The sequence below is a fragment of the Bombina bombina genome, chromosome 9 (assembly GCF_027579735.1).
Source record: "Bombina bombina isolate aBomBom1 chromosome 9, aBomBom1.pri, whole genome shotgun sequence".
Classification (NCBI taxonomy): Eukaryota; Metazoa; Chordata; class Amphibia; order Anura; family Bombinatoridae; genus Bombina; species Bombina bombina.
This window is the reverse complement of record NC_069507.1, coordinates 107,285,212-107,312,605: the sequence shown is the minus strand read 5'-3', so window position 1 is coordinate 107,312,605 and position 27,394 is coordinate 107,285,212. Positions and strand designations below refer to the sequence as shown.

General features: G+C 39.1%; 1 protein-coding gene across 1 annotated transcript in view; it reads left to right on the top strand.

Moving 5' to 3' along the window:
- Positions 1 to 25,286, top strand: part of KNDC1 (kinase non-catalytic C-lobe domain containing 1) — a 266,031-nt gene extending 240,745 nt beyond the window's left edge. The window contains exons 28-30 of the mRNA XM_053692913.1: positions 33 to 92; positions 10,427 to 10,584; positions 25,038 to 25,286. Of these exons, the coding sequence (XP_053548888.1) occupies positions 33 to 92; positions 10,427 to 10,584; positions 25,038 to 25,269 (450 nt within the window). The 3' untranslated portion in view covers positions 25,270 to 25,286. The remainder of the gene's footprint in view (positions 1 to 32; positions 93 to 10,426; positions 10,585 to 25,037) is intronic.
- The last annotated feature ends 2,108 nt before the right edge of the window (positions 25,287 to 27,394 follow it).

Here is a 27,394-nt window from a genome sequence, read left to right as displayed (position 1 = left end):
AATAATTGCATGTTTCATTATTTTCTTTGTAGGCTTGGAAAAATTTACCTTCCAAAGTGTCAGAAATACTTGAAGAACTAAAAGCTGTTGAGGTAAATCATAACCTATTTAATAGACTGAGATTATTCTGTACATATTGGGATGGTGAACTGTAAATTTTCTTTTCTTTCATACAGGTGGTGAGAGTCCATGATCCATTACTCATGGCAATTAATTTTCCCTGCCACTAGGAGGAGGCAAAGATTCCCAAACCCCAAGAGCTCTATACAACCCCTCCTACCTCACTGGTAACTCAGTCTTGTCTTTGCCCCAACTGGAGGAAGGTGAAGAATGACAATGTGCAGTTTGATTCTTCAGTGGGAGGGGTTCTCAGATTGATTTGAGGCCCATTTCCCCTCAGATTACAGTTTTTGGTAGAGGGATATAGTTGGAGTATGGCTAGTAGCATATTTCTTTCTTAAGACACGGTGAGTCCACGGAATCATCCATTACTGTTGGGAATATCACTCCTGGCCAGCAGGAGGAGGCAAAGAGCACCACAGCAAAGCTGTTAAGTATCACTTCCCTTCCCACAACTCCCAGTCATTCTCTTCACCTTAGGTGCAAGGAGGAGGTGAAAATTGGGCGTCTGGTAAAGATTTTTCTACAATCAAGTTTTTATTATTTTGAAAGCCAGAGCAGTCTTGCTCTGATTTTTCCTGACAAATCTGGGTCTATCTGTACTCCACGTCAGTCTCTTCAGTAGGGCTGTGGTGGCTTTAAAGCAGTTAGGGGATTGCAAGATGGGCCTTGCTGCATTTTCCTAACATTGTGCTACCCTGGTATAGAAACCAAGAGTAGGTTTACTCTAGCCTTTCTTTTCTACACAGGTCTCTGTGAGGAGTGGCATCCTCTCATACTGGGTGTGCCATACTCCTGCCGGACAGCTAGATGCAGGTAAGTGCTGTTGGGTCTTCTGTGTATGGGAGATTAGGCACTTTAAAAGGTTCTGCAATATATAATGGGACTGATTTGTGGCAGGTGCAGGCACTTACTGTGACAGATAAGAGAGACACTGATTTCCCTTTGTTAGTAATGAAGGGGTTAACCAGCTTAATGAGGCTATATTTCTCTCTCTCGATGTTTAGGAATATAATTCCTGTACTTTTCCTTGTAGTGTGTACTAGTCCTAGTTCATGCGGGGGAAAAGGTTTTTCTGCAGCACCGTGGAAACGGGTGTTTGGTAAAGGGGCTTGTTTTTTTAATTTAACAGCCTAGTGGGTCTTATGTTTTACTGGCTAACATCGCTTTATTATATTCATCCATGGCGCTGGACAAAAGCTCTCTCCCGTAGTGGTTTCTTAGGAGTATCTGTCTCAGGGCGCATGCTTCTAGAGACATTCCTGGGTGATGTGACCACAGACGCCAACCTGCCGGGCTGGGAAAGTGTCTGGGTCTTGATTACGGCGCAGAAGTGTCTGCTCTCCTCTTTAACATCCTGGAGTTGAGAGCATTTTACAATGCTCTGATGGCTTGGCCTCAGTTGTCCTTGGCTTGGTTCCAGTCGGACAATACCACCTCAATGGTTTAAATCAACCACCAGGGAGGAACTCCAAGTCACCTTAAGAGGTGACTTGGATTGTTCAGTAGGTGAAAGCACTCAATTGTTGTTGTCTGTCTGTCATCCACATTCCAGGAGTGGACAACTGGGTAGCATCCTGGGGAGTGGGAACTCTTCCAGAGGTGTCCTCCAACTTAACCCTCAAATGGGGGTGCCGGAGTTGGATCTGATGGCATCTCAGCAAATTGCCAAGCTGCAAAGGTACGGTTTGAAAGAGATCCTCAGGTCACTTTGATAGATGCTCTGGCGGTTCCTTGGGTTTTTAGGCTGGCATACCTGTTTCCTCCGTTTGCCCTCCTTCCACGAGTCTTTGCTCGTATCAAACAGGAGAGAGCGTCTGTAATTCTAATTGTCCCTGCATGGCCTCGCAGGGCCTGGTATGCAGACCTAGAGGAAATGTCATCTCTTTAACCTTGGAGACTGCCTCTGAGTAAGGACCTTCTGATCAGGGTCCATTCTCTGATCCAAATTTTGTTTCTCTGAAGCTGTCTGCTTGGAGATTGAATGCTTAGTTCTCCCTAAGCGCGGTTTTTCTAAATCGGTCGTTGTGACCATGATTCAGGCTTACAAGCCTGTTACAGGAAAGAGTTTCCATAAGATATGGCGTTAATATCTTTATTGGTGTAAATCCAGGGCTACTCTTGAAGTAGAGTCAGGATTCTTAGACTTTTGTCCTTTCTACAGGAAAGGGTCAATATTTCTGCATTTCTTTTTTGCTGCATAAGCGTCTGGCGGACGTATCAAATGTGCAATCTTTTTGTCAGGCCTTGGTCAGTATCAGGCCTGTGTTTTTAAATCTGTTGCTCCTCCTAACTTTGTTCTTAAAGTTTTGCAGCGAGCTCAGTTGAGCCATTGTTTTCCATAGATATTGAGTTATCTTGGAAGGTTTTGTTTTCTTATTGCTTTCTCTTCTGCTCGGAGAGTGTTGGAACTCTCAGGTTTGCATTGTGATTCGCCTCATCTTATTTTTCATGCCGATGCGGCGGTTCTTCTTACTATATTAGGTTCCTTCTTAAAGTGGTTTCGGACAGAATTTTTTATCAGGAAATTATTTTTCCTTCTCTTTGTCATAGTTGTTCTTTTCTGAAGAACGTTTGTTACACAACTTGGAGGTTGTGCCTGCTTTTTAATTTTATTTTCAGGGAGATGTGGTGTAGTGGTTTGCTCCACCGCTCCTGAAGCAGGAGGTTGTGGGTTTGAACCCAGGTTAAGCTCCGGCTTTATCATCGTTTTTTTCGCTAGTCTTCTGCCCTGTTTGTTTGTTTCTTTGGGAAACATAAAGGTCAGAAAGCTTCTGCTACTTCTCCTTCTTTCTGGTAGAGAAATATATTTGGTTTGCTTATGAGACTGCAGGGCAGCAGTCTCCTGATAGAATTACATCTCTTTCCACTAGGGCTGTCTTTTTTTTCTTGGGTCTTCAAAAATGAAGCTTCTCTGGATTGGTTTTGCAAGGCTGCAACTTGGGGGGATATTTATCAAAGGTCTGGCGGACCTGATCCTCGCTGAATGCTGAGAGCAATACGCTCTCTGTATTCAGCATTGCACCAGCAGCTCTTGTGAGCTGCAGGTGCAATGCCGCCCCCTGCAGATTCGTGGCCAATCGGCCGCCAGCAAGGGGGTGTCAATCAACCCAATCGTACTTGATTGGGTTGAATTGCGGCGATGTCTGTCCGCCTGCTCAGAGCAGACGGACAGGTTATGGAGCAGCAGTCTTTAGACCGCTGCTTTATAACTGGTATTTCTGGCGAGCCTGCAGGCTCGCCAGAAACACGGACCCTCAAACTCCTTCTGGAGCTTGATAAATGGGCCCCTTGGTCTTTTATGCATACCCTGTCCAAATTTTACAAATTGGATCCTTTTCCCTCGGCTGAGATTCTTTGGGGAGAAAAGTTCTTCAAGCAGTGGTGCCTTCTGTTTAGGTTACCTGTCTTGTCCCTCCCTAATCATCGGTGTCCTCTAGCTTGGGTATTGATTCCCAAGAGTAATTAATGATTCCGTGGACTCACCGTGTCTTAAGAAAAAAAACAAAATTTATGCTTACCTGATAAATTTATTTATTTCTAGACACGGTGAGTCCACGGCCCGCCCTTTATTTTAATTTAAGACAGTTTTTTTTAAAATTTAACCTCAGTCACCTCTACACCTTGTGTTATTTCCTTTTTCAACATTTTCCTTCGGTCGAATGACTGTGGGTTGTAGGAAGGGAAGTGAAACTTAACAGATTTGCTGTGGTGCTCTTTGCTTCCTCCTGCTGGTCAGGAATGATATTGCCAACAGTAATTGATGATTCCGTGGACTCACCGTGTCTAGAAAGAAAGAAACGTATCAGGTAAGCATAAATTTTGTTTTTTCACCTGTTGGGATTTACTCACAAGCCTCCCATGGGTGTCACAGGGACTTGTCATTTGCCTCCTCCTGTTTAACCCCTTTGTGGTGTTAAAAATATAGTTACACAGAAGCGTTTGTGCAATAATAAACTACTTTTCTAGTAGTTTGTATTACATATTCACCACATACTTAAAGATTTTTATTTGCTCACCAACAAATTCTATCTTTATTTTGCTTTTTATATATGATGAAGTGTGTTATACTTAACTTTTATTAAAATAGTATTGCACTCTACCGCAAATCCAATGGTGCACAAGTAGTGGTGTTCTTCATGTAATTACCAATAGCACCATCGGGTTAGTCATAGAGTGATATCCAATATGAATTTTAATGCATACCCAATTCAAGTCAGTTATGCGAGGGCTATGTTAGTGCACCCCCCGCTATATGACAGTTGTTATCGGACCTAGACTATCACACAAGCTCTAAAATAATAAATGAGAGTAAAAAGAGAAATGCTACTGATTGTTCTTGAGCGATGTTATCTCACAATGTAGCTAATCCTTTTGTGTAATCAAGCCCAAAATATAAACAGGTGTAAAAAAAAATCTGAAATTTTGAATTTTGCCACTTACCCTAAAGCAGCTGAAGACCCTACAGCATTCTACACAGTGATTGCTTGATATCAAATTACCATTAGTTTGACATTTGAACAAGCTGTTTTTGCCTGTTATTGTCCCCACTTATACTGAAAATGTCAATACTTAAAAGGATACTAAAGTCAAAATTTAAACTTTCATTAATCAGATAGAGCACACAATTTTAAACAACCTTAAAATTCACCTCCAGTATCTAAATGTGCACAATCTTTATATATGTACACTTTCTGAGGTACTAGCATGTGCAAGATTCACAGTATATATACGTATATGCATTTTGAGATAGGGTGATGGCTGTCACATGATGCAAGCCGAGAGAAAATTGAACAAACTGAAATTCATCAGAAAATAAATATACTGTTCATTTGAAATTCAGATTAGGGGGTAGATTTATCATAGTGCGAGCGGACATGATACGATGAAGCGTATCATGTCCGCTGCACATCGATAAAGCTGAACCGCTTGTGTAATGCCACCCCCTGCAGATTCGCGGCTAATCGGACGCTAGCAGGTGGTGTCAATTAACCCGATTGATTTTTGCCTGTTGCCTCAGAGCAGGCGGACAAGTTATAGAGCAGTGGTCTTTAGACCACTGCTTCATAACTTCTGTTTCCGGCGAGCCTGAAAGCTCGCGCGGAAACAGGGGAATAAAGCTCCATACGGAGCTTGATAAATCGGCCCCTAAGTGCTTTTGCATTGTCTTTTTATTGTGCATTTGTTGATTATGCAATCCTGCTGTGTTTAATGGTTGTTTTGGTTATAGAAAAGCTACACAAACAAGAGTATTTAGACTAAATCGTACTCCCAGTGGTAGGTGAGACAGAAAGATAATAAAATGTTAATTTCCCATTGTTTTCTCCAAGTACTGGTATTACTGTGTATACAGGGAGATAACATATAGAGGATTCTGTGTAAATATTGAGAGAGATTAACTTATGAGATCTGCTCTCCCTGCAGGCTCAGAATGTTTGATTGGGTTGAGGTGTCAATTAACAAGAGACAGCTAATTAATATCCAAAAATATACCTAAATAAGCAATTTCCTATACACTTTAAAACTCTATGGCTGGTATAATAAGTCAATGGAAACACACTGTCCCTTTAAATATTTATCTTTATTCTATTCTATTCTGTGTGTCAGCTCAGTTACTGAACCTTCAAGACTAACGCATATCAAAACTCAATAGAAACTGTACAAAGCAGTTCCCAAAACACCTTTTTTTTTAAAGTTAACCAAACCCTTAAAGGGACACTAAACCCAAGTTTTTTTCTTTTATGATTCAGATAGAGCATGCAATTTTAAGCAACTTTCTAATTTACTTCTACTATTCATTTTTCTTTGTTCTCTTGCTATCTTTATTTAAAAGACAGGAATGTGATGCATAGGAGCCGGCCCATTTTTGGTTGAGAACCTGAGTTATGCTTGCTTATTGGTGGGTAAATGTAAGCCTCCAATAAGCAAGCACTATCCATGGTGCTGAACCTAAAATGGGCTGGCTGCTAAGATTATCATTCCTGCTTTTAAAATAAAGATAGCAAGAAAATGAAGAAAAATTGATAATAGGAGTAAATTAGAAAGTTGATTAAAATTGCATGCTTTATCTGCATCACGAGAGAAAAATTTTGGGTTTAGTGTCCCTTTAATAAGCCTTTAAAATGTCACCAAATTATATTATATTAATGTCCAACATATTTGTAATCCTAGAAGCCTCTATAGTCTCATGTAATGTAATTCTGCAAGGAGGATGGATATGGATTATATTTCCACATCATCTTTGGCTTGTTGGTCCCTCCTAAACATTATAGCAATCACACATATGTATTATTTGACAGCTACTTATTACACAGGAAAACTGCACAGCATGCAAATTAAAGGGACATGAAACCCAAAATGTTTCTTTCATGATTCAGATAGTGAATACAATTTCAACTACTCTCCAATTTACTTATATTATCTAATTTGCTTCATTCTCTTGGTATCCTTTGTTGAAGAAGCAGCCATGCAATACTGGGAGCTAGCTGAATTCATTGGGTGTGACAATAACATGACACATATATGTGCAGCCACCAATTAGCAGCTTATGAGTCTAGCTAGATAATGATATCCTTTTTAGCAATGAATACCAAGTGAACAAAGCAAATCCGATAATAGCGGTAAATTGGAAAGTTGTTTAAAATCACTGTCTGTATCATGGAAGAAAAAATTTGGGTTTCATGTCACATTAAAGGGACAGCAGTGTTCTCCTCAGAACCTATTTAGCGGGTGAACCACCCAGCTGATTTTACTTACCACCCTGCAAAAAAAAAAAAATTAGCCAGTATTAAAAATGATAATTTTTTATTGCACAAATGATCATTAAATACATTTATTTTAAATTATGCAAATAGTTTGTGCTTTTGCTGAAAATTATATAATAGAAAATATTACACTGCCTCCACCTGGCTTCTACAAAATGCCACTAGGCTGGCAACATTTTTTGGGTAGAACACTGGACAGTGTATTGTAAAAAAATTGTAATGTGTTGAAAATTACTTGTTATACGAGCTGCAGAGTATAAAATGTATGGGGAAATGATCATTTATGTTTATTTCCATATATGAAATAACACTTTCTGTTAATTGAAACCACAACTCAATGAAATGGACTGAGCTTCCAGGCAGAGCAGACCTCATTAGCTTATCACTCAATATTTGTACAAAGTCCTCCTTATGTCAATATGGACAGTGAGACCATTCTTAAGGATTCTCCAGCTTGGAGAGAAATTGCAGTAAAGACTTCACAGGGGCTAAACTCACTGAATGTTTAAAAGAAAAAGGGTGGAACTCTCCAGTACTATGAGATATCTCTCATTTCTGTTTCTGAAGGAGAGACAAGTCCAGTGCAATATAGCACTGCATGATATAAGGGTTTTGTTACACTTTGTGCTTTGTATTCTATATTACTATACATTTCAGGGTCAATTCAGTATTACTGCTTTTATCCCTTTGGCTGCTAAGCCATTTCCCACCTGGGTGCTAAACTGGTTTTGATCTTTTTTTTTTTTTACTTTTTTTACTTTTTTTAAATATATTTATTTTTTACACTTTTTTTCACCAGATCCCCAATACTTATATTGTTGGAAAGGTTAGATGACTACCTTTCCAACGGTGGGTCTTGGGGGTCTGTAGCTGCTTAGATGCCTAAGATACAGGCATCTAAGCAGCATGCCCCCCCATCTCCCTATATTGTCCATTGTTAATTTTAAATAAAGTTGCACAGTGACGTCATCACGTCATTGCGTGTGACGTCGCTGCGCGAAATGTGAAGCCCCGGCGATGCCTCTCACTATTCAGGCCAGATCGCTGGGGTGGGAGCCCCCAGATTGCCCTCAAGGTGGGTGAGTGATAGCGACTGCTCTGAGCCGTTGTTAGCACCTGACTGAGAAATTGTGTGATGGCTCAGAGCCGTCGTTAGCACTCAAGGGGTTAAGCTTTACATTTTCTCTTATATTTTAATACATTTAGATTTAGATCTAGCAGTGATTTTTTTTTATTATGTTTTGAAAGTTTTTCTGTTACTTTCAAATTAGGATCATACTTTGTATATTTCTGTGTATCTTTTACAAATTACATTGCACTTTGTATTTGCTCCTTTGTAAACTAAAGCTGACAGATTCAGAAAGTGGGATGGACAGGGCAGTTCCCTGGACTGAACAGAGGAGTTCCCAGGGTATGTCTGAAGCTTTCTCACAATTCCTGTGAAATGTTGTAAGCATTTTGAACAAGCGATTTTTGTCTCGCCCCCTGTGAAGTCTGCACTATAATTTCTTTCCAAACTAGAGAATGTCTAATTATCTAATCCATAGAAAGTAATGAAGCCCTCAGGGAAAATGAAGCTGAAAGTTTTTCAGTTTTAATTTAAATAGAAGAAATGCAAAGTGCAATATAATCTGTAAAAGATACACATAAATATACAAAGTATGAGACTAATTTGTTAAAGTTACACAGCGACTGAGAAGGCATAATCAGAATTTGTAAAATCACAATCCTAAATACACTGCTGTATACAAAATAAAATACAAAATAGTAAGTTTAAAGTTTAAATTTAATAAATGTTAATCCGAAGTGGTAAATGCAGCAGAATTCTTATGTCATGCAGTGCTATATTGCAATGGGTTTGTCTCTCCTTCACATACAGAAATCCAGCGAATGCGCCTTTGAGAAGTATAGCAAAATCTGCATTCCCTGGATGTGAAGGAGAGACAAGCCCATTACAATATTAGCACTGCATGACATAATAATTCTGCTGCATTTACCGTTGAAATGTACCACAAACTTCATGCTGAAAGTACCTTTATTTACAGCGAGTTTATGCCAAGCCGAGCACCTCCTGCCGCCCACGGCAAAATGCTATTTCCTCAGTGAGGTAGTTTAGTGTTTCCACCTCCTAGCCAATAGCATTCTAGCCATCCAGCATTATGCCAATCAGGAAGCACTACTATTGGATAAGAGGTGGAAACGTCACCTCATTGAAAAAAATATTGTGCTGTGGGAAGCCGGAGGTGCTCATCTTGGCATAAACTCACTGCAAATAAAGGTACTTTCCGCATAAAGTTTTTTATACATCCCCTTTATTTATAGCACTGGTAAATCCTAGCATTTTAAAAATGCCAGGATTTACCATCACTTTAAACAGAGCAAAGGAAAATAGACATTTTAGTAGCTCTCTGTCTGACCAACCCCCTCCACTTGGAGCATGATTTTATTTTTGTTAAAGGGACACGAAACCCAACATTTTTCATTCATAATTCTGACAGAACATATCATTTTAAACAACTTTCTAATTCACTTTATCTAATTTGCTTCAGTCTCTTGGTAACTTTTGTTGAGAAACATACCTAGATAGGCTCAGAAGCAGCAATGCACTACTGGGAATTGGCTGCTGATTGGTGGCTGTACATATTTGTCCTTTGACATTTAAGCAGCTATCTCCAAATTGCTGCTCTATCAACAAAGGATACAAAGAGGATGAAGGAAACTTGATCACTGAAGTATATTGGAAAGTTGTTTAAAATTGTGTGCTCCATCTGAATCATGACAGAAAAAAACAGGCTTCATGTCCCTTTAGCATTCTTGTTTACATAGCTTTTCTATAATTAGTACTGACATTTTTAGTATACAACAGACATAAACAGCTATTTCAAGTGACTAAATCAAGGTAAAGGAGCTATCTAGACAACTACAATCCAGTAAGTAAAACATATGAGAGGAAAAAAATCACAATACACTGTCCCAGTAAGGGATTGAAGAAAGTGCCAATGGTGACTTTAAGGGACATAAAACCCAAATATTTTCTTTCATGATTCAGATATAGAATACAGTTTTAAACAACATTCCACAACATTCCAATGTACTGCTATTATTTAATTTGCTTCATTCTTCAGATTTCCTTTGTTGAAGACATAGCATTGCACATGGGTGAGCCAATCACATAAGGCATCTATGTGCAGCCACCAACCGGCAGCTACTGAGCCTATTTAGGTATGCTTTTCAACAAAGGATATCAAGAGAATGAAGCAAATTAGATAATGGAAGCAAATTGGAAAGTTGTTTAAAATCGCATCCTCTGTCTGTCTAATGAACAAAAAAAAAATTGGGTTTCATGTCCCTTTAATTGAAATAGCCTAGTAATGGCCTGGGCGCATTTACCACCCCGCCACTTGGTGCTGCCACTCTGAAAGTGAAGAAATTGTTACATAACCATTTTTTACCATTTTGTTTTTGTAATACACAGGTTATTTTTTCCAAATATTCTGTTGCTATACATTTCATTTTATTAATATATAATATGCTCTTGCTAGGTCTTTCTGAAGAGTGACAGTTTGTGTTTAATGAAAGGAGATAGATTCAGGACGTTACCTACAATTCCCTCTGCTTACGTCTTAGCAATGCATGTGCAGCAGTTGGAGACCGGCGGCTTTACAATGGCTAATGGAGCTTTTAAATGGAATAAACTTAGGTAAGTATTGAAGGTTATGAACAAAAGTTTTAAAAAATAAATTTACTCTAACCCTGAAAGGGATACAGCATAACTGTAAAAAGCCAACATGAAAATATCACCTGAACATCTCTATGTAAAAGAGAATATATTTTACCTCAAAATGTTTTCAGCTCACCAGAGTTAGTGCTCTGGGAACAGTTATACTTCAGCTGCAGTCCAGCTGCAAGGTTGAAAATAAAAAATAAATAACAACAATAGCCAATCAGCATCAGCAGTGCTGAGGTCATGCTTTGCTTTGCTGTGATCTCATGAGATTTCACTGAAATCTTGTGAGATTTCATAGTAAACTTCCTTAAACTGAATAGGAAAATAACATGACTGTGCCCCACATACCAGATGCACACTCCCTTTCAGGTCCTGGGACTAGCATCGTGATTGGCCACTTAAAGTCTCTTTACAGTGGGATGGGAATACATAGCAAAATATATTCTTTTTTACATAGAGATGTTCAGGTGATATTTTTTTAGTCAGCTTTTTACAGCTATGCTGCATCACTTTCAAGTGCTTCAACATTTGGGTATCATGACCCTTTAAAGGGACAGTAAGCATTAATCAAAATTGTATTTTACATTGCATGAAGCTTCTCTTCAGCCTGAAAGCCCTCTAAAAATAATAATGCACCTTGGAAAACAGCAAGACCACCCCCCACCCCGGCTGCTCTTCTCCTGCTTCCTTTTTTCTCTCTGAATGAGAAGCATACCGTCTGCTCTATAGACAGTGTATCCTGCACACTCCTTGGTTGGCACTCGGCAATCTATCTCTGACTTCTTTAGTCTGCTGTGCCAGGCTCAAATGAGTTTCTGCTTATGTGAAGCCCAGCAATCTAAAGAAACCAGAGATGGATCAAAAAGTGTGAAGTAACTTTGAACTTTTTCAGAGGGGGTATCTATTTTCTTCAGGATTAAAGGTGCTTGATGTTCTGTAGAGTAAAAGGCGCTTGATGTTCTGTAGAGTAAAAGGCGCTTGTTGTTATGTAGAGTAAAAGGCGCTTGTTGTTATGTAGAGTAAAAGGCACTTGTTGTTATGTAGAGTAAAAGGCGCTTGATGTTCTGTAGAGTAAATGGCTCTTGATGTTCTGTAGAGTAAATGGCTCTTGATGTTATGTAGAGTAAAAGGCGCTTGATGTTATGTAGAGTAAAAGGCGCTTGATGTTCTGTAGAGTAAACGGCGCTTGATGTTCTGTAGAGTAAAAGGCGCTTGATGTTCTGTAGAGTAAAAGGCGCTTGATGTTCTGTAGAGTAAAAGGCGCTTGATGTTCTGTAGAGTAAAAGGCGCTTGATGTTCTGTAGAGTAAAAGGCGCTTGTTGTTATGTAGAGTAAAAGGCACTTGTTGTTATGTAGAGTAAAAGGCGCTTGATGTTCTGTAGAGTAAAAGGCGCTTGATGTTCTGTAGAGTAAAAGGCGCTTGATGTTATGTAGAGTAAAAGGCGCTTGATGTTCTGTAGAGTAAAAGGCGCTTGATGTTCTGTAGAGTAAAAGGCACTTGTTGTTATGTAGAGTAAAAGGCGCTTGTTATGTAGAGTAAAAGGCGCTTGTTCTGTAGCGTAAAAGGCGCTTGATGTTCTGTAGCGTAAAAGGCACTTGATGTTATGTACAGTAAAGTACTAATAAAGAAATACAATGCACATTCCTTATTTATTGTCCACTTCCTCTGGTACTGGGGTGCATCTACTGATGCTCGAGTTACACTTTGCCTGTGATTTGCAACCACTGCTTAGAACAGAAGCACATTTGCTAGTGGCCTCTGAATGGACAGAGCAAATGATGCCTGATATACACACACAGGGGTTTTTTCAAGGGTTGTATCATTAAACCTGTGCATTTGCACATATATTGTGTGTGTACAAGCGTGCATGTGTGTGTGTACGAGCATGTGTGCTTTATTTAAAGTGAAAATGTTAAAGCCAGATGTCGTTAATGGCATTAAAGTTAAAGGGACAGTTAACACCAAAATTATTATTGTTCAAAAAGATAGATAATACCTTTACTACCCATTCCCACAACCAATGTTTGCCTGTTTCTAAGCCACTACAGAAATTCTCTTATCACATGCTTTTTTATTAGCTTTTCACAACAAGACAAGGCTAGTTTATGTGAGCCATATAGATAACATTGTACTCACACCCGTAGAGTTGTGCAGGACACAGCACTAATTGGCTAAAATGCAAGTCAATAGATAATAAATAAATAAATAGCCATGTGATCAGGAGGCTGTCAAAAGAGGCTTAGATACAAGGTAATCAGAGGTTAAAAGTATATTATTATAACCATGTGTTGGTTATGCAAAACTGGGGAATGGGTAATAAAGGGATTATTTATCTTTTTAAACAAAAACAATATTGGTGTTGACTTTCCCTTTAAAACATAATAAAGAAATGAGTACTCAGACAGTATTTAGGGCACATGATTACACACACAAACCTATTAAACGTGTATTAACATATTTACATCTTGGCAATATTGTTCCTTTGCTTTCTTGTTTGTAGTAAGTGGTAATTTTTAGATACGGTTTGTATGTGAGATAAATGAAAACGTTTGAGGTTTTTCAAGAACTAATAATAAGATAACTAGTATTTATGTAGCGCCTTTCTCCCAGTGGGACTCAAATCGCTTTTTCAGCGCTCGCTCTCAGAATTAACCAAATCGGCAGCTGAATAGTAATTGTTCAAGTGAGTATTTTGTAGCTTTTTTAGTTTCTTCGAAGCACCAAGCGATGTATATCTACATATTGGTATCTGGTAAGACAAATCTTTATAAACTTACATAGAAGCACCAAGCGATGTATATCTACATATTGGTATCTGGTAACAGAGATCAAACATTATAAATAAGACAAATCTTTATAAAGCTACATAGAGGCACCATGCGATGTATATCTACATATTGGTATCTGGTAACAGAGGTCAAACATTATAAATAAGACAAATCTTTATAAACTTACATAGAAGCACCAAGCGATGTATATCTACATATTGGTATCTGGTAACAGAGGTCAAACATTATAAATAAGACAAATCTTTATAAACTTACATAGAAGCACCAAGCGATGTATATCTACATATTGGTATCTGGTAACAGAGGTCAAACATTATAAATAAGACAAATCTTTATAAACTTACATAGAAGCACCAAGCGATGTATATCTACATATTGGTATCTGGTAACAGAGGTCAAACATTATAAATAAGACAAATCTTTATAAACTTACATAGAAGCACCAAGCGATGTATATCTACATATTGGTATCTGGTAACAGAGGTCAAACATTATAAATAAGACAAATCTTTATAAACTTACATAGAAGCACCAAGCGATGTATATCTACATATTGGTATCTGGTAACAGAGGTCAAACATTATAAATAAGACAAATCTTTATAAACGTACATAGAAGCACCAAGCGATGTATATCTACATATTGGTATCTGGTAGCAGAGGTCAAACATTATAAATAAGACAAATCTTTATAAACGTACATAGAAGCACCAAGCGATGTATATCTACATATTGGTATCTGGTAACAGAGGTCAAACATTATAAATAAGACAAATCTTTATAAACTTACATAGAAGCACCAAGCGATGTATATCTACATATTGGTATCTGGTAACAGAGGTCAAACATTATAAATAAGACAAATCTTTATAAACTTACATAGAAGCACCAAGCGATGTATATCTACATATTGGTATCTGGTAACAGAGGTCAAACATTATAAATAAGACAAATCTTTATAAACTTACATAGAAGCACCAAGCGATGCATTACAAAGAAACTGAATGCATCTCCTACATTCCATGAGTCAGTGATCAAACTATAGTGATACAGTGTATAATAAATATACATGCAGAACAACCACAGAATGGTGTGGATAAGTAGATTGTTTTAAGTCACCAATGTCGCAAATGACAAACGGCAAGAACCGCGGGCATAAAGGGTGGAGATCCAAACAGAGTCCTCAAGGTATCGGACTGATGTATGGTGTCTTTAGGCGGCTGCTAGCTTCTCCAAACTCCAACAGGACAGGAGCCAAACAAGACTAAAATAGCAAAGAAGAACAAGAGAAGGCGCCACAATGGTGCAATATCATACGGGTGTATGAGAGGTACTGTATATGTAAGAATAATCACATTATACTAACAAACGCCAAAGCACTTAAAAAGTGCCAGATGGGCGTGCTGAACTATCACAAGCTGTTCAGAAGGCTCTCACAGGCGTGTCCGCTGCTGTTGCGTCTCAGAAAGGAATCTAACCACAAGCACAGGTGTATTAGGATTGGATACAGCAAACTGCTCACACACAGTTAGGGACCACGATATTGTCAGATGCCAGATAGTAGTGATCAGCATAAAAAGGTGTGCCGCTACGTGTCTTTAGCTAGCAGTGGGACCCAGAAGATGACACGTATCAGGAGGGGGGCAATCCCCTTCAGGATAATCATTTATATAATTTATTTGTCAACAAAATGAAAATACCAGGCTGTAAAATCCTTGTGAGAAGCCAAAAGTCTTATCCTTTTTTTATGATGATTTTATTTTTGTTTTGTTGCCTGCTGGCTATTCCTCTAGAAGATGCAGTCTTTATGATTAGAGAAGAACAGCTTAGCACAAGAGTTGGAAGTCAATCACCGCCAGTGCTCTGAAATTAAGAGAGATGTTTCTGTATCCCAAGCGATGTATATCTACATATTGGTATATGGGAACAGAGGTCAAACATTATAAATAAGACAAATCTTTATAATCGTACATAGAGGCACCATGCAATGTCTATCTACATATTGGTATCTGGTTACTGAAGTCAAACATTATAAATAAGACAAATCTTTATAAACTTACATAGAAGCACCAAGCGATGTATATCTACATGTTGGTATCTGGTGACAGAGGTCAAACACGTATAAATAAGACAAATCTTTATGCATACACATTATATAATGTATAGATACTTAACACTATATAGATAATAATAAAATAAATACCTTGATTTTAAATAAGAAGAAAGAAAAGAGGCACTTGGTGCATTTAAACGTTCAGTCAACCTCAATTTTGATTCTGTTCAATTCTATACAAAGCAATATAATATAGAAATAATCCAGTGCTAAACTCACATAAACAAGAGAGAGAAAAAAAGGTATATTTCTCTTGTTAAGTGTGTTCAGTCCACGGGTCATCCATTACTTATGGGATATATTCTCCTTCCCAACAGGAAGTTGCAAGAGGATCACCCAAGCAGAGCTGCTATATAGCTCCTCCCCTCACATGTCATATCCAGTCATTCTCTTGCAAGTCTCAACAAAGAAGGAGGTCGCGAGAGGAGATAGGAGTTTTTACCTAATTATTCTTCAATCAAAAGTTTATTATTTTAAAATGGCACCGGAGTGTGCTGTTTTTTCTCTCAGGCAGTATTTAGAAGAAGAATCTGCCTGCGTTTTCTATGATCTTAGCAGACGTAACTAAGATCCACTGGCTGTTCTCGCACATTCTGAGGAGTGGGGTAACTTCAGAAAAGGGAATAGCATGCGGGGTCCCCCGCAAATGAGGTATGTGCAGTAATATTTTCTAGGAATGGAATTGACTAAGAAAACACTGCTGTTACCCATATGATGTAAGTACAGCCTTTAATGCAGTAGTAGCGACTGGTATCAGGCTGATAAATGTATGCGCAGTTGAGTTATTTTCTAGGGACTAGAATTTGACTGAGAAAATACTGTTAATACTGAAATAAATGTATGAGCCTTAACTGCAGTAGAAGCGACTGGTAGCAGGCTTAGTGATAACTTTGCATAACACTGGAAAGTTGTTTTTAAAACGTTTACTGGCATGTTATTCGTTTTGTGAGGTACTTTGGTGATAAATCCTTTTGGGCATGATTTTTTTCCATATGGCTAACGTATATTTCTGCATAGAAACCGTTGTAACAGGTCTCCCACTGTTGTAATATGAGTGGGAGGGGCCTTTTTTAGCGCCTTGTTGCGCAGTTAAAATTCTAGCACAATCTTCCTGCTTCTTCCTCCTTGATCCAGGACGTCTCCAGAGAGCTCAGGGGTCTTCAAAATTCATTTTTGAGGGAGGTAATCAGTCACAGCAGACCTGTGACAGTGTGTTTGACTGTGATAAAAGCGTTAAATCTTAAATTGATTATCCGTTTTTGGGTATTGAGGGGTTAATCATCCGTTTGCTAGTGGGTGCAATCCTCTGCTAAATTCATACATTTACTGTTAAAATTGTTGGCTATTACTGAATTAGTTCATTGTTATTTCAACTGTGTTTTTAAAAGCGCTGCAGCGTTTTTTCTATTGCTTGTAAATTTATTGAAAGATTTTTTCCAAGCTTGCTAGCCTTCATTGCTAGTCTGTTTAAACATGTCTGATACAGATGAATCTACTTGTTCATTATGTTTAAAAGCCAATGTGGAGCCCAATAGAAATATGTGTACCAATTGTATTGATGTTACTTTAAATAAAAGCCAGTCTTTACTGGTAAAGAAATTATCACCAGACAACGAGGGGGAAGTTATGCCGCCTAACTCTCCTCACGTGTCAGTACCTTCGCCTCCCGCTCAGGAGGTGCGTGAGATTGTGGCGCCAAGTACATCAAGGCCCTTACAAATCACTTTGCATGATATGGCTAATGTTATGAAAGAAGTATTATCTAATTTGCCTGAGTTAAGAGGCAAGCGCGATAGCTCTGGGTTTAGGACAGAGCGCGCCGATGACACGAGAGCCATGTCCGATACTGCGTCACAATTTGCAGAACATGAGAACAGAGAGCTTCATTCTGTGGGTGACGGATCTGATCCGGGGAGACCGGATTCAGAAATTTCAAATTTTAAATTTAAGCTTGAGAACCTCCGTGTATTGCTAGGGGAGGTGTTAGCGGCTCTGAATGATTGCGACACGGTTGCAATCCCAGAGAAATTATGTAGGCTGGATAAATACTATGCGGTACCGGTGTGTACTGACGTTTTTCCTATACCTAAAAGGCTTACAGAGATTATTAGCAAGGAGTGGGATAGACCCGGTGTGCCCTTTTCCCCTCCTCCGATATTTAGAAAAATGTTCCCAATAGACGCCACCACACGAGACTTATGGCAGACGGTCCCTAAGGTGGAGGGAGCAGTTTCTACTTTAGCCAAGCGTACCACTATCCCGGTGGAGGATAGTTGTGCTTTCTCAGATCCAATGGATAAAAAATTAGAAGGTTACCTTAAGAAAATGTTTGTTCAACAAGGTTTTATATTACAGCCCCTTGCATGCATTGCGCCCGTCACTGCTGCAGCAGCATTCTGGTTTGAGTCTCTGGAAGAGGCTATTCGCACAGCACCATTGGATGAGAGTATGAACAAGCTTAAAGCCCTTAAGCTAGCTAATGCATTTGTTTCGGATGCCGTTGTGCATTTAACCAAACTAACGGCTAAGAACTCCGGATTCGCCATCCAGGCGCGCAGAGCGCTATGGCTTAAATCCTGGTCAGCAGATGTAACTTCTAAATCTAAATTGCTTAATATTCTTTTCAAAGGGCAAACCTTATTCGGGCCCGGCTTGAAATAAATTATTGCTGACATTACTGGAGGTAAGGGTCACACCCTTCCTCAGGACAGGGCCAAACCAAAGGCCAAACAGTCTAATTTTCGTGCCTTTCGTAATTTCAAGGCAGGAGCAGCTTCAACTTCCTCCGCTCCAAAACAGGAAGGGACTGCTACTCGTTACAGACAGGGTTGGAAAGGCAACCAGTCCTGGAACAAGGGCAAGCAGGCCAGAAAACCTACTTCTGCCCCTAAGACAGCATGAAGAAAGGGCCCCCTATCCGGAAACGGATCTAGTGGGGGCAGACTTTCTCTCTTCGCCCAGGCCTGGGCAAGAGATGTCCAGGATCCCTGGGCGTTGGAGATCATATCTCAGGGATACCTTCTGGACTTCAAAACTTCTCCTCCACAAGGGAGATTTCATCTGTCAAGGTTATCAACAAACCTAATAAAGAAAGAGGCATTTCTATGATGTGTACAAGACCTCTTAGTAATGGGAGTGATCCACCCGGTTCCGCAGACGGAACAAGGGCAAGGTTTTTACTCAAATCTGTTTGTGGTTCCCAAAAAAGAGGGAACCTTCAGGCCAATCTTGGACCTGAAGATCTTAAACAAATTCCTAAGGGTTCCATCGTTCAAAATGGAAACTATTCGAACCATCCTACCCATGATCCAAGAGGGTCAGTATATGACCACAGTGGACTTAAAGGATGCCTACCTTCACATACCGATTCACAAAGATCATTATCGGTACCTAAGGTTTGCCTTTCTAGACAGGCATTACCAGTTTGTAGCTCTTCCCTTCGGGTTGGCTATGGCCCCGAGAATTTTTACAAAGGTTCTGGGCTCACTTCTGGCGGTACTAAGACCGCGAGGCATAGCGGTGGCTCCGTACCTAGACGACATTCTGATACAAGCATCAAGTTTTCAAAATGCAAAGTCTCATACAGAAATAGTTCTAGCATTTCTGAGGTCGCATGGGTGGAAAGTGAACATGGAAAAGAGTTCTCTGTTCCCACTCACAAGGGTTCCCTTTCTAGGGACTCTTATAGATTCTGTAGAGATGAAGATTTACCTGACGGAGTCCAGGTTATCAAAAATCCTAAATGATTGCCGTGTCCTTCATTCCATTCCAAGCCCATCAGTAGCTCAGTGCATGGAAGTAATCGGCTTAATGGTCGCGGCAATGGACATAGTGCCATTTGCGCGCCTACATCTCAGACCGCTGCAACTATGCATGCTAAGTCAGTGGAATGGGGATTACTCAGATCTGTCCCCTTTACTAAATCTGGACCAGGAGGCCAGAGATTCTCTTCTCTGGTGGTTGTCGCGGGTTCATCTGTCCAAAGGAATGACTTTTCGCAGACCAGATTGGACGATTGTAACAACAGATGCCAGCCTACTAGGCTGGGGTGCAGTCTGGAACTCCCTGAAGGCTCAGGGATCGTGGACTCAGGAGGAGAAACTCCTCCCAATAAACATTCTGGAATTAAGAGCAATATTCAATGCTCTTCTAGCTTGGCCTCAGTTAGCAACACTGAGGTTCATCAGATTTCAGTCGGACAACATCACGACTGTGGCTTACATCAATCATCAAGGGGGAACCAGGAGTTCCCTAGCGATGTTGGAAGTCTCGAAGATAATTCGCTGGGCAGAGTCTCACTCTTGTCATCTGTCAGCGATCTACATCCCAGGCGTGGAGAACTGGGAGGCGGATTTTCTAAGTCGCCAGACCTTTCATCCGGGGGAGTGGGAACTTCATCCGGAGGTGTTTGCTCAACTGATTCTTCGTTGGGGCGAACCAGAGCTGGATCTCATGGCATCTCGCCAGAACGCCAAGCTTCCTTGTTACGGATCCAGGTCCAGGGACCCGGGAGCGGTGCTGGTAGATGCACTAGCAGCTCCTTGGGTTTTCAACATGGCTTATGTGTTTCCACCATTTCCGTTGCTACCTCGACTGATTGCCAGGATCAAACAGGAGAGAGCATCAGTGATTCTGATAGCGCCTGCGTGGCCACGCAGGACCTGGTATGCAGACCTAGTGGACATGTCGTCCTGTCCACCATGGTCTCTGCCTCTGAGGCAGGACCTTCTAATTCAGGGTCCTTTCAACCATCCAAGCCTAATTTCTCTGAGGCTGACTGCATGGAGATTGAACGCTTGATTCTATCAAAGCGTGGTTTTTCGGAGTCGGTTATTGATACGTTAATACAGGCTCGGAAACCTGTTACCAGAAAAATTTACCATAAGATATGGCGTAAATATTTATATTGGTGTGAATCCAAGAGTTACTCATGGAGTAAGGTTAGGATTCCTAGGATATTGGCTTTTCTACAAGAAGGTTTAGAAAATGGTTTATCCGCTAGTTCGTTAAAGGGACAGATTTCTGCTCTGTCTATTCTTTTACACAAACGTCTGGCAGAGATTCCAGACGTCCAGGCTTTTTGTCAGGCTTTGGCTAGGATTAAGCCTGTGTTTAAAACTGTTGCTCCTCCGTGGAGCTTAAACTTGGTTCTTAAAGTTCTTCAGGGTGTTCCGTTTGAACCCCTTCATTCCATTGATATTAAGCTTTTATCTTGGAAAGTTCTGTTTTTGATGGCTATTTCCTCGGCTCGAAGAGTCTCTGAGTTATCTGCCTTACATTGCGATTCTCCTTATCTGATTTTTCATTCAGACAAGGTAGTTCTGCGTACTAAACCTGGGTTTTTACCTAAGGTTGTTTCTAACAGGAATATCAATCAAGAGATTGTTGTTCCTTCATTATGTCCTAATCCTTCTTCAAAGAAGGAACGTCTTTTGCATAATCTGGACGTAGTCCGTGCCCTGAAGTTCTACTTACAGGCAACTAAAGATTTTCGGCAAACTTCTTCTCTGTTTGTCGTTTATTCTGGTCAGAGGAGAGGTCAAAAGGCTTCGGCCACCTCTCTCTCTTTTTGGCTTCGTAGCATAATACGTTTAGCCTATGAGACTGCTGGACAGCAGCCTCCTGAAAGAATTACAGCTCATTCCACTAGAGCTGTGGCTTCCACCTGGGCCTTTAAGAATGAGGCCTCTGTTGAACAGATTTGCAAGGCTGCAACTTGGTCATACCTTTTCAAAATTTTACAAATTTGACACTTTTGCTTCTTCGGAGGCTGTTTTTGGGAGAAAGGTTCTACAGGCAGTGGTTCCTTCTGTTTAATGTTCCTGCCTTGTCCCTCCCATCATCCGTGTACTTTAGCTTTGGTATTGGTATTGGTATCCCATAAGTAATGGATGACCCGTGGACTGAACACACTTAACAAGAGAAAACATAATTTATGCTTACCTGATAAATTTATTTCTCTTGTAGTGTGTTCAGTCCACGGCCCGCCCTGTCTTTTTTTGAGGCAGTTCTAAATTTTAATTAAAACTCCAGTCACCACTGCACCCTATAGTTTTTCCTTTCTCGTCTTGTTTCGGTCGAATGACTGGATATGACATGTGAGGGGAGGAGCTATATAGCAGCTCTGCTTGGGTGATCCTCTTGCAACTTCCTGTTGGGAAGGAGAATATATCCCATAAGTAATGGATGACCCGTGGACTGAACACACTACAAGAGAAATAAATTTATCAGGTAAGCATAAATTATGTTTTTAGCTGGTGCTCTAAAAGGTAACTTCGGCATCCATCTTGTTTTCTGTATCGTTATTATTATTATTCTTTATTTATAAAGTGCCAACAGATTCCGCAGCGCTGCCCATGGGTACAAGGATAAAAGTACAACAGAGAAACAATACAATAAAAGACAACATTTTACAGACAAACACAGGGCCCTATTCCCGTGGGAACTTACAATCTAGATGGGTAGGAGGATTGGAAACAGGAGGTGGGGACTGCAAAGGTGATAATGATATTAGTGAGGAGATAGATGAGGGCAACTATTAGGTAAGTGAAGTTAATTTGTTAATGAGTCGGGTGATAAGCTTCCCTGAACAAAAAGGTCTTTAGGGAACGTTTAAAGGAGGAGAGGTTAGGGGAGAGTCTGACAGCTCGAGGAAGTGCGTTCCAGAGGGTTGGTGCGGCACGAGAGAAGTCCTGTAGTCTAGCATGAGAGGAGGTGATGGTAGAGGACGCAAGGAGCAGGTCATTGTTGGATCTTAGGGGGCGGGCTGGAGTATATTTGTTGATGAGTGAGGACAGGTAGGGTGGGGCAGCATTGGTGAGGGCTTTGTAGGTCAGGGTGAGAATTTTTTATTTAATTCTACTGTGAATGGGGAGCAAGTGAAGGGACTCACAGAGAGGTGCAGCAGAAACGGAACGTCGAGAGAGGTGGATTAGCCTGGCAGATGCATTTAGGATGGATTGAAGGGGAGAGAGGGAGGCCCGTTAGTAAGTTATTACAGTAGTCAAGTCAGGAAATTACCAGGGAGTGGATTAGCAGTTTAGTAGTTTCATCAGTCAGAAACTGACAAATTTTGGAGATATTCCATAGGTAGTTTGCGGCAGGATGAAGAGAGCAATTGGATGTGGGGAATGAAGGACAGATTTGAGTCAAGTGTGACTCCGAGGCAGCGGACTTGGGGTGATGGGGAGATAGTGGTGCCGCCAACAGTGATGGAAAAATTAGAAACTGGAGTAGAGTTGGGGGGGGGGGGGTTAGAAGTAGTTCAGTCTTGGACATGTTTATTTTTAGGTGGTGAGAGGCCATCCAGGAGGAAATGCCAGATAAGCAGTCGCTGATGTGAGAATTGACAGAAGAAGAGAGTGCAGGGTTGGAAAGGTAGATCCGGGTATCATTAGCATAGAGGTGGTAGTTTAAGTCATAGCTGTTGATAAGTTTACCCAGTGAAGAATTGTAAATAGAGAAGAGTAGAGGACCCAGGACAGAGCCTTGAGGTACTCCAACAGACAGGGACAATGGAGAGGAGGAGTCACCAGCAAAAGAGACGGAGAAGGATCTGTTAGAGAGATAAGAGTGAATCCAGGAGAGGGCAGTGTCACAGAGCCCAAGAGAGCTGAGAGTCCGTAGGAGAAGGGGATGGTCAACAGTGTCAAAGGCAGCAGAGAGGTTAAGTAAGATGAGTATAGAGTAGTAGCCTTTGTTTTTAGCAGAAAGGATATCGTTAGTAACCTTGGTGAGGGCAGTCTCAGTTGAGTGTTGGGGACGGAAACCAGATTTCAGGGGTTGAGCAGTGAGTTGGAGGACAGGAAGTGGGTTAGGCGATCGAAAACTAGTTTTTCAAGGATTTTTAAGCTATCGGGAGCAGTGATATGGGGCGGTAGTTTGCAGGAGAGTTAGGGTCAAGGGAGGGTTTTTTAAGGATGGGGGTGACCTTTGCATGTTTGAAGGAGGCAGGGAATGAGCCGGTAGAAAGGGATAGGTTGAATATGTGGGAAAGACCCGAAGTGAGGGTGGGAGACAGAGAAGGTATTAGATGTGAAGGAATAGGGTTAAGTGGGCAGGTAGTGAGGTGTGAGGAAGACAATAGGGAAGCTACTTCACTCTCAGTGGTTGGGAAAAGGGTGCAGAGAGTGGCAGAGGGAGTGACTTGGAGTGAATGGGAGATTGCATCATACATTTTTAAAGGGTCATGAAACCCAATTTTTTTGTTTCATGGTGCAGTTATTGCATACAATTGTAAACAACTTTCAGATTACTTCTGTTATTAAATTTGTTTCATTCTCTTGGTATCCTTTTTTGGTTTTCAGAAAACTAGAAAACTCACCATTTTCAGACTTAAAGGGACAATGTAGTGTAAAAAAAAATCCCCTTGATGTGTTTCCAATAACTTGTTATATCGCTACAGAGTATAAAATGCATGATAAATCGTTTATTTAGGTTTATTGTTGTGTATGAAATAGCTGGTTTTGTGCTTTGAAACCACAACCCATTACAATGGGTTGAGCTTGCAGGGAAACTTTATCTCCTTATTTTCTAACTTTCTGTACACACACTTGCTTCTTCATATTATCTCTGTATGTAGACCAAAGTCTTATACTTAGAGAGAGCAATTGCAATTAACATTTTATTACTTATATCTCCTAACCCCACTGGGGTGTAATTTCTATGTTTACACAGCTTTTCTATAGCCAATACTTAAAGGGACAGTCTACTTGAAAATTTTTATTTTTTTAAATATAGATAATCCCTTTATTACCCATTCTGCAGTTTTCCATAACCAACACTGTTATATTAATATACTTTTTACCTCCAGGATTACCTTGTATCTAAGCCTCTGTCGACTGCCCCTTATCTCAGTGCTTTTTACAAACTTTTATTTTACCAATTAGTGCTGGTTCCTACATAACTCCACGGGAGTGAGCACAATGTTATCTATACAGCATACATGAACTAGCACTGTTTGGCTGTAAAAAGCTAATAAAAAGCAGTAAGATAAGAGGCAGCCTGCTGGGGCTTAGAAAAAGGCAGAGGTTTAAAGGTTATAAATTATATTAATATAACAAGGTTGGTTGAGGAATGGGTAGTAAATGTGTTATCTGTCTTTTTAAACAATAAAAATGTTCAAGTAGACTATCCCTTTAGGTATAGAAGCTTTTAATCTAGGCAAAACCAACTATTTCAAATGCTGAAATAAAGGGAAATGAGTTATTTGTAAACAATTTAATACAGTCCAGCAGGTAAAATGGTTCATTAGGAAAAAATTAAAGGTGAGAAAAAATGAGGCTACACTGCCCCTTTAATCTACATGAAAGTGGGGCAAAATAAATAAAAGTAAATTGACAAGTTATGTTCCATCATGTTACAGTCTCAAAGTGTCTACTGTTTTTTTAAGCTTATTATGAATAATTCATGTTTGAGGATCACTTATAAATCACAAAGTAGTTCCAGTAGATTATCTTTTTTACGTCACTGTTTCCAACACCAGATCTTAAACTGAACTGTATTCATGTTTTTTCTTCTCACAGGAATATTGCAAGAGTCGCAAGCCAAGTTCACGCTTTTCAAGAGATCCCTTACTCTTTCACTCACGAACCTGAACTTCAGTTTTACCTTCGGCAGCGAATCACTCAGTTCAGTGATGTCGATATTTCTGTCTTGGCAGCCCGAAACAATACAAATTTCCATCATGTCCAATCTGAGAAGCATTCACGAAAAATACAGGATACTCTACGTAAAATGAAAGCAACTTTTCAGTGATTTCCATGGAAGTTAAGAAACACACTTTGCAAGTATATTAGTTTTTCGAAAGACCAAAGAGAAAAAATAAATAAAACTGAATTAAAAAAAAAGATATATATTATTTCTCATGACCTAGGAAGCCTATTTGATGGCTCACATACATGTAAACAAGATTTGGACCATAATGGCACGGGAAGACTTCAGATAACTGACTCCTGATAGTGTTTTTCATTGCCTATTGTGTACAAAGGCAGTATATTTGTTTTTTGTTTTTTTTATTTACCCCATTCTTATCAACGTTTACTAAACAGTCCTATAATTACAGTATGTACAAATCATAGGACTATAATACGTCTTCTAAAAACTGTTTCATGGTCAGACTGTTTTGGGCCTGTGTTTTTATTTGTGAGTAATCACAGATGTGCTTCTTTATTTAGTATGGAGCTGTTGATATATATATATATTTTTTATATAATTGCTAACATTGATGTTAAGCATTATATTTGATTTTTTTTTTTTATTTTAAAGGGTGCTTCCTTCTGTCACAGATTACTCCTTTGCGTATTATCACTTTTATTAAAAAGAAAAGAAGAAAATATATATATATATTATTTTGCAGCCCCCTCTTGTGAAATCTAGAGTATTTACATGATTATTACAAATATTACCTGTTATGAGTTAGCAGAGGTGGGGGTACTCAGTACCGGTGAGTACCCACCTGAAAAAAGCCCTATATATATATATATATATATATATATATATATATATATATATATATATATACAGTATGTATGCACACCGTTATATATACAGTACATATAATCTTCCATCTGTTGACCCTAATGTCATATTGTCAAAGGCCAGTTTACTGATGTTTTTTTTTACAAGGGATTAGACAAATACTCCAACTTACTAAATATTACATTGTCATAAGTCTTCTGGATGGTACTTCACTGGAATTTACATATACAAAGAAAGAGAAATGCTTAACCAGAAATAAACCTCACTGTAAAATATACCTAACCTGATAATCGTAAAATATCTTTTGAAATGGCGCTGTTAAGATAATAGACCTTATGTTTAAACCCTCAACTTAAATTTATATAATAAGAATTATATATTTGTTAATATATTTATTTAAAAATATATACCCATAAGAACAGATGCAAAAATGCATACTAAACAAAAAAAAAGTGTAATTTATTATACCGTTTTTATGCTTTATAAAACATTGAGCGAAAATGTCTCAAAGCAATTGCATAACCAGATTTAATTACCTTTATAGCTATGACTAGGAAATTCTTTAGATTTTTTTTTTTCTTTCTGAATATACAATTTTCCCTGCATTATTTATTTCCCTTAGAACTCGCACTGTTTCAACCACTATTTAGATAAAAAATATTTCAGAATTATTTACCAACCCATTTGACATTATTACAAAACTTACAGCAAAAATCTTAGTAGGATGTGTTTTAAATTAAAAAAATACAATTTTGCACTTTAAATAAATTTGCAGTCTTGCACAACATCCTACTAAAATGTAAGTCTCCTCTAATAAAATATTGTTAGGTGTTTCTATAGAGCTAAACTACAGGCATATCAAATCTGTTCTGTTGTATAAAATACTTTCCAATCATACTCCTTGTTTAATATAAATGTGCCACATCTGGAATCCAAATGATTGTTCGTATTCTTAGTCCTGTTTTCCTTTTTGCAAGTTATACTTTATGCTGTATGCTTTTTATTAACCATAAACACCAAAAATAATTTGCACTCTTTACTCATTAATATTAAAAGGAATCATGGTGCTTAAAATTCCATATGCAATACAATAAACTTCCAAACTGTTTTAGAAATGTAGCAATATTTTGTACGTATTCTGTTTATGTGATCATTCTAGTAAATTACAGTATTTTAATAGAATAATCAGTTTTCATATTACAACCGTATTTTTGGCTTTGTATTATTTGATTGTATGTAATCACTTATAGTTCATGAATGATTGCATATAGCCCTCACATATTCGACTATGAAATATATAGTTTTATATTCTGTAAGAAAATAATTTTCTTAGCTGCAAGTATAACAATAGATAAATATAACTGGATACTTTTAAGCGACTAATATCACTTATTTTCTATTT